Source organism: Rutidosis leptorrhynchoides, chromosome 1 (genome assembly GCF_046630445.1).
Source record: "Rutidosis leptorrhynchoides isolate AG116_Rl617_1_P2 chromosome 1, CSIRO_AGI_Rlap_v1, whole genome shotgun sequence".
Lineage (NCBI taxonomy): Eukaryota > Viridiplantae > Streptophyta > Magnoliopsida > Asterales > Asteraceae > Rutidosis > Rutidosis leptorrhynchoides.
In genome coordinates, this window is record NC_092333.1 from 401,567,466 (window position 1) to 401,575,745 (window position 8,280).

The 8,280-nt window shown below is 35.7% G+C and overlaps 1 protein-coding gene across 1 annotated transcript; it reads left to right on the plus strand.

The window, feature by feature from the left end:
- Nucleotides 1–1,431: 1,431 nt before the first annotated feature.
- Nucleotides 1,432–6,317, plus strand: LOC139871567 (pyruvate dehydrogenase E1 component subunit beta-3, chloroplastic-like). Its single transcript, XM_071859273.1, has 4 exons — nucleotides 1,432–1,695; nucleotides 1,781–1,893; nucleotides 3,543–3,586; nucleotides 5,196–6,317. Exons 1-4 carry the CDS (start codon nucleotides 1,593–1,595, stop codon nucleotides 6,166–6,168), a joined length of 1,233 nt encoding a protein of 410 aa, XP_071715374.1. The 5' UTR covers nucleotides 1,432–1,592; the 3' UTR covers nucleotides 6,169–6,317.
- The last annotated feature ends 1,963 nt before the right edge of the window (nucleotides 6,318–8,280 follow it).

An 8,280-nucleotide genomic window follows, 5' to 3' on the forward strand; every position in this document is an offset into this window, starting at 1 on the left:
CGCGAAACGTAAATCGTAAACGTAAAATCTTAGAACATGAGATTTCAAATCCCTCATATATACAAAGGATTTTCAAATCCTTCTTCTATGGAATTTCATAGGATTTGAAATGCAAATCCTTCAACCAAACATGAAATTTCATGGGATTTGAAATGCAAATCCCTCCAAATCCCACGAAATCCCACAAACCAAACGCCTCCAAAGAGATTTTACATTATTATTATTATTATTATAATTTTTATCTATCTATTTATTTATTGAAATGAATTAAGGATTATTAGTTTGTGATAGATTAAAATGGTACACTTGAATATAAGACCATTTGTATCGTCACCGCTACAACCTCGTTGTAGCCTATCTGGCACCCCAAAAACGCCGGACAGAAGCCGTATCGCGGCGTTGCCGTTTCCATTTTTCGTGGCGTTCGAGTTGGTCCAACGGAATAGGCAACGGCCGTTGCCTTCAATTTTATAGTTTTTTATTATTAAAAAAATATTATTTTTATTCCATTTTTAATACTTACTCAATTATATTTTGACACATCACCACAATATACTTAACCCACACCAACTCACAACACCACCACTACTCCACTCAACAACACAATACGTCCTAGTTAGGGATGACAATGGATCAGATATGGATCGGGTGATGTCGTATCCATATCCATTTAATTTTTGTTCATCAATATCCATATCCATTTAGTTTCAGATCATCCGTCCATATCCATATCCAGTTGATTAAGCGGGTTAATGGATATCCAATGGATATTACAAAAATGTTATAGTATTTTTTAATATGCGATTAAAACGTAAGCGTAGTATAGCAAAAATAAATATGACATGACGTTAAAAATTATATCCATAAAAATGTGTAATCTTTGTCGAAGATATAACAAAATTTGCTAAACTTATTATAAAACATTGATTATAAAAAATTAAATATGAAATTTGTTAGTTTATTTTGTTAGATATACATTTTTTATTGTAATATATTATAGTTATTTCATTACAAAGTTGAAAGCAAAATGTAAATCTAACGATAAATGAACTTGTAATAGTAAATATTTAAGAATATATCTATATTTATGTATTTGTATACGTATTTCGGGTGGTAATGGATATATCCATGGATGAAACTTTTCATCCATGTCCATATCCATATCTTCATCCATATTCGTATCCATATCCATTTAGGTTCATCCATATCCATCACGAAGCGGGTGGATATCCATCGGATCGGGTGCCCATTACCATTCCTAGTCCTAGTCATTAAAAAAGTGCAAAAGTGCACAACACGAACTTACAGCACGAACTACCACAATAAATGGTCTAAATGAACATAGGGCCTACAAACAAAAAAGGCGTTAAAAACAAAGTCCAAATACTTTGCAACACTGAAAATATTTCTCAATCAAATCGACCCACACGAACACAACTAATAAAATCCTCAGTTTCTCCGCCCTCTTTTTAAAAGTAAAAATTCATACAAAAACCCTATAAAAATCACATATTTTTTTCGTTTCCTATTTACCCATCTTTCAATTCTTTCACAATTCAATTAATTTTTCAATTTCAAGAAAATAATCAAAAATGGCTTCTATTTTACAAAGAATCGGAGCTGCTACTTCCCTTTCATCATCAAACTCATTTGATACCAAAAAGTTCAATCTTTCTTCTCCCAGATCCGTAATTGGTAACCTTTACTTACTTACCGTTGATTTAATAATCACATTTTGATTAATTGGTGCTGATTTTGTTGTTGTTAATTGTGATTTTAGGGAGGAAAGTGAGTAATCTTGATGTTAGATCTAATGGTGCTAATAAGATGAATGGTGGTATGAACTGTCAAATTGGGGGTAGAGCTGATCATTTTGTTACAAATGCTGTTGCTGTAAATCATCTATCTCTATATATTTTATTTGTTTTAATATATATATGTATGTATATGTATGTATTTTTGTGATATGTTATGAAGTTTTGAATTGTTTGATTGTTGCAGACAAAACCTGAAGCTTCTGCAGCTTCTACTGCATCTAAACCTGGGTCTGCATCTAAATATATACATACTTATTCTAATATTTATGTATATGTATATGTATACTGTGAGTTTTACATAGTTTGTTTAGTGAGCCTTTTTTGTTTGATAGTGAGAAATTACTTGAATGTCTTGTTTTAGAACTTTAGAACGATCATTAGTTTATTACGGCTGGTATAAACTTTAGATAATTAGAAATTAGAATCATAGAGTGTCATTTTTTCGCTATAGATTAAGAACTTAATATTGTATTTTCACTTTAAACACACATCTGAACATTTTATTGGTCCTGTAAACTTTTGGTCGCTTAAGTTTGTTGTTCGTCTAGCTAGTATCTTATTTCGTTGAAATACTGACTTAGAAATCGTTTCAGAATGGAGGTCTACATGTCATCCATATATATTACTAACAATGGTGATAAATGAATTTTTACTCAATTGATAATATCTTCTTTTAAAAAATTCAGCTGAATAAGAAAGTTTGTCAATTATGTGACTTAAAACTATGTACCTCATTTTTGTTATTTAGTAATGTGCTCTTGTGGATGTCTACTCTTTGTTAGTGTATTAGAACAGATTCAGGCGTTCCATTCGTCTTATAGAACAATCAACAAGGATTATAGAAGGGAAAAGTGTGTCGGAGGCACACACTTTCATTTAGTTTTGATTTTTCACAGAAACCGTAAACGGATGGGATTTTTTTCTGTTCATGTTACACGAGGAGGGCGAATATTTTTTACTTAGATGTATGCAGTCTAACCGGGTTATCCCGTTACCGTTTCTGCCCCTTTCTCGGCCACCCCAAGATGTGCTACCAGTGAATTTTGAAAACGACACCTGTTGTGAGGAGATACTAGCACGCCAACCACTAGGTCATCTTGTGACAATTTGATGTTTAACATAACATATTCTTTCAGATCAAAGGTAAATAACTTTTCATTCCGTAGTGTAAAAAATTCTAGTACACTTCGTCAAGGTTGCAAAACTCGCTATTCGGGGAGTACCTAGGAATTTTTAGGGGGTACTCGGCAATGTCGGGAGCTCGGGTAGTACTCGGATGTTGAGCAAGTTTGACTTTGACTGAATATTACCGCGTTTTGACTGGTTTTCCATGTACTCCCCCTGAGGACTCCCCCCGAGTTTGACCGAGTAATCCGAGTAATTGGACCGGGTAATCCGCAGACTTTTTTATGCCCAGTACTCGCTGAGTACTCCTAGAGTTGTGCAACAGGTCACTTGGTATCCACTGGTGGTGAACTAAAGTTACCTAAATGAGTGTGCGTGTTTCCTTTGAAAACTATAGACCCAAATATTGATAACGAATACATGTATATCTAACTACCATAGAATAACTAGAAGGTTAATTGTTTGATGGTGTGCTTCAGTCCTTGTCAGTTCACACTAATCAGTACTGGTTAGTCAATATCTGTCTACTCATGTCCTGAAAGTGCACATATATTCTTACTTGGTCCCAAATTTGCTCTAGATATAGTTTGATTGTTGCAGACAAAACCTGAAGCTCCTGCAGCTTCTACTGCATCTAAACCTGGGTATGCATCTATATATACTTTATTCTAATATTTATGTCTATGTATATATATGTGTGAGTTGTACATAGTTTGTTTAGTGAGCCTTAAGCCTTTTGTGTTTGATAGTGGCAAATTACTTGACTGTTTTGTTTTAGAACGATCATTAGTTTATTACGGCTAGTATAAACGTTAGATAATTAGAAATTAGAATCATAAAGTGTAATTTTTTCGCTATAGATTAAGAACTCAATATTGAATCTGAACTTTAAACACACGTCTGAACATTTTATTGGTCCTGTAAACTTTTGGTCGCTTAAGTTTGTTTTTTGTCTAGCTAGTAAAACTAGTGGATTACAATTACCACTGGTAAGCATCATTTCATGCTGAAAAAAGTGGTCAAGAGATATACGATGTATGTTTAACATTCAGTATCTTATTTTGTTGAGTTTAAATACTACCCTAAAAATCGTTTCAGAACGGAGGTTTACATGTTATGCAGTCGTATCTATATTACTAAAAATGGTGATAAATGAGTTCTTACTCAATTGATGCTTTCTTCTTTTCAAAAATTCTTCTAAATAAGCAATATAGTCAGTTATGCGCCTAAAAACTATGGTAACTCATTTTTGTTCTTTAGTAATGTGCTCTTGTGAATGTCTGATCTTTGTTAGTGGTATTAGAACAGATCAAGTCACTTCATTCGTCTTATAGAACAATCAACAAGGGATTATAGAAGGGAAAAGTGTGTCAGAGGCTCACATTTTCTTTTAGTTTTGATGTTTCACTAAACGGTATACGGATGGAGTTTTCCCTGACCCGAGGAGGGAGAGTATTTGTTGCTTAAGTGTATACCGACTAACTAGGCTATCCCAAATAGGCTGATATATGTTGATAGTTTAATCTTTATCTTAAAACTGCAATAAGTTTTGATAGTTGGTCACAACTCACAATCTGGCTACTAGTGTCCTCAAAGTGCACATATATACTCATGGTTGCAAACGGCGGTTGCGTCGGCCATTGTGGTGGTTTGACGAGTAGTAGCTCGTCCCGTTTCATCCAAAAACATCTAATTAGTTGGTCGACGCTAAAATATCAAGTCAAAGTCTGTAAAGTCGAGTCAAAATCGGTCAAAGGCCGACTTTTTGTCTGACCTTGTTTTGTTGTAAATGAATTTCCCAAGCCCATTTAAAGATAAATTAATAAACACACTATAATTAATTATACTTGTAGAAAACATTATAAAAAACCTATATATTATTTAAATTAAAGCCACATCATCTTATTTGTAAATCATTTATCTTTAAAATATTTAAGTTTGGAATATTTTTATTCAATATATTTTTATTTAAAAGTCAACGTTGGTCAATTTCTGTCTCAACCCCTTCACCACCGACTCATCCTTTCAAGATCTTGGCCGACTCCTCTCGGTCTTGCATCTTTTTCAACCTTGGATATACTTGCTTGGTGCCAAATTGCTTGGGTTAATCAGAATTATAGTCACTTTAGAGGCACATCCAACTTACATCCAAATACAAGATGACTTATTATAGCGCTTTCTCATATTTCATTTTATTGTCATAAGTTTGTTTTTAGTACCTATTAACTTTTATTTCTAATAATCATTCTACAGGCACGAGTTATTACTCTTTGAAGCCTTGAGAGAAGGCCTCGAGGAAGAAATGGAAAGAGACGCTCGCGTATGCATTATGGGTGAAGACGTCGGTCACTATGGTGGGTCCTACAAAGTATCTAAAGGTCTCGCCCCTAAGTACGGTGATTTAAGAGTTCTCGACACTCCGATTGCCGAAAACGCTTTCACCGGAATGGGAATTGGAGCCGCCATGATGGGACTAAGGCCGATTATCGAAGGAATGAATATGGGATTTCTCCTTCTCGCTTTCAACCAAATCTCCAATAACTGCGGTATGCTTCATTACACCTCGGGTGGTCAATTCAAAATCCCCGTAGTCATCCGTGGGCCCGGTGGTGTCGGTCGTCAACTCGGTGCAGAACATTCACAACGTTTGGAATCGTATTTCCAATCCATTCCTGGTATTCAAATGGTTGCTTGTTCAACTCCTTACAACGCTAAAGGACTAATGAAAGCCGCTATTCGTAGTGACAACCCCGTTATCCTTTTCGAACACGTTTTACTCTACAACCTCAAAGAAACCATTCCCGACGAAGAGTACGTTTTGAATCTCGAAGAAGCGGAAATGGTGAGACCGGGAGAGCACGTTACGATCCTTACTTATTCAAGAATGAGGTATCATGTGATGCAGGCTGCAAAAACTTTAGTCAACAAAGGTTATGACCCTGAGGTTATCGACATTAGGTCGTTGAAACCGTTTGATCTTCACACCATTGGGAACTCGGTTAAAAAGACTCATCGTGTGCTTATCGTCGAGGAATGTATGCGTACGGGTGGAATTGGTGCTAGTTTAACAGCAGCCATTAATGAAAACTTTCAAGATTATTTGGACGCACCGATTGTGTGTTTATCGTCACAAGATGTGCCAACACCGTATGCAGGGACACTAGAAGAATGGACCGTGGTTCAGCCACCTCAGATTGTGGCTGCGGTCGAGCAGCTATGCCGATAAGTATTGATTTTGATCTTCTGATTTAACATTCTGAAAGTATTGTAATTCAGACTCCTGTTTTTATTGTTGTTTTTGTTTTTTCGTTGTCAGTTATTACGGTTTTCTACTAAGTTGAGTTTGTATTTTAATTGAAGATGTTTGTTGCTTGATTTGAACCTGGAAACCATTTTCCATCAAATAGTATTATCTTTTAGCTTAATATGATCGATTAAATAACAAATGTGGTGCTAACTGCTATGATATATAATAAATGGTTGGGCTCAAGCGGATTGATTGGTCCAAATTGTTAACAACTTGTAATTGCTTCTTATATAATTTCTTTGAAGCTAAAAATTAAAAAGGATAAAAAGATTAGGGATTAGAAGTTTTTGGAGCCCATTTTTTTTTTTCTTAAGGGAAAAATTTGGAATCATTGATGGTATAGTAACTACTCACCAGATAATTTTTCACGCAACACACGCTTTCAGATTAAAACGCGAATTGCATAATGGGAATTCGGCTAGGAGTTTGGCTTCTTCAGACGCAGTGACACACCTCGTCGGTCAAGCTCATCCAAAATGGATGATATTAGCATATTGAAAAGGAGTTTATCATTCAAAAAAGAAGCTGCGATCGAGAGAAAAATAAAAAGAATGTTAAACATGTGAATAAGATGAAAGCATGGGTTCGTTACAAATCTAAGGACTACATACAAATTAATTTGAATGATGAGAATGAGAGAGAGGAGGATGACGGGTAGTTATATAGTAGCTTTAGTATCTATGTAGTAGGGTTTTGATTCTGAGTGTTCATAAGATTGTTAACAGAATTGCGGCGCTGTTCGTTTCCGTCGTATTTTCCGGCTATCAACGGTGGGAGCAAACGCCTCATCATGGTAGGAAACCTTCGGAACGAGCCACTCAAGGATGGTTGGACGACTAGCGTTCGGCGTCAAGGTAAATCGGTGTATCGAAAGATTGATATTGATTTTAATCCCGTTGAAAAGGATTATCAATTGTTCTTTGTAACGAATTTCCCAGAACATGCTGTGATTAACGATTTATGGGATTTGTTTGATGGGTACGGTTTTTTGACGAATGTTTTCATCTCCAAGAAGCGTGAAAAATCCGGTAAACGTTTTGCTTTTGTTAAGTTTATGGGCGTTAAACATGTTCTTGCCATGGAAAATAGACTATTCGATATCTGGATGGGAAGTTTTCACTTATTTGTTGAAGCATCTAAGTATGAGCAGGTTGTGAAACGGCCAATTAAGGTCGACCCAACACCACCGATCATGGCTGCTGCTAAGACTCTGGTGGCCAATGAAAAGGTTACTTTGATGATGTGTCATACGCTTCTAGGGTTTCTGGAACAAAACATGTGTCAAATAAGCTCATACTAAATGATTCGGATTTGGTGACAATTAAGAAAGATGATTTAATCTTAATGGCCAAGGTTAAAGATATTGGGGCTCTTTATACGTTGTATCGAATTTTGATTGCAGAAGGGTTCTTGGAGTTTAAAATTCAATATGTTCGTGGTTTGTGGTTATGGATCAAGTTCAAATCTGAATCGAGCTTACTTGCGTTTAAAGGTAACGTAAACCTTATTTCGCTTTTTTCTAATGTCAAAGAGGCTTCAGATGATTTTATTGTCGATGAGAGGATCATGTGGATTGAAATATCAGGTATGCCTACATGTGCTTGGGGAACTAATGCGTTCAAGAAAGTAGCTTCTCGTTTTGGCTGTTTCCTGTTTTTTGAATCTAATAATAAAGTTCCCATCTCACTTGGTCGAGTTTGTGTAGCTACTCTATCTAAATGTCATATTTATACCAATGAAGTGATTGGGGTAAATGGTAGGGATGTGGAGGTTGTAGTACACGAAGTGGGCACTTGGACGTTCGATATTGATTCCACCTTCGAATCTGGGGATAATGATGACATTAGTTGTTCTAGTGAAGAGGCTAAAGGAAGTGAGTCAGAAACGATGGAGTTGAATAGCTCTACAAATGATCATCTAAAAGAATTTAAAGGGGTGAATATTCATGAGAGTGTTACATCACCTCCTTCTGTTAACGATGACCAGGCCCGAGTTAACGATTCCGTTTCAGCACGTAATGACAAGCAGCAA

Coding starts and splice junctions, on each gene's coding strand:
- LOC139871567 (XM_071859273.1), top strand. CDS start 1,593: ATGGCTTCTATTTTACAAAGAATCGGAGCTGCTACTTCCCTTTCATCA. Junction 1,894..3,542: donor TTGTTACAAATGCTGTTGCT/GTAAATCATCTA, acceptor TGATTGTTGCAG/ACAAAACCTGAAGCTCCTGC. Junction 3,587..5,195: donor TCTACTGCATCTAAACCTGG/GTATGCATCTAT, acceptor ATCATTCTACAG/GCACGAGTTATTACTCTTTG.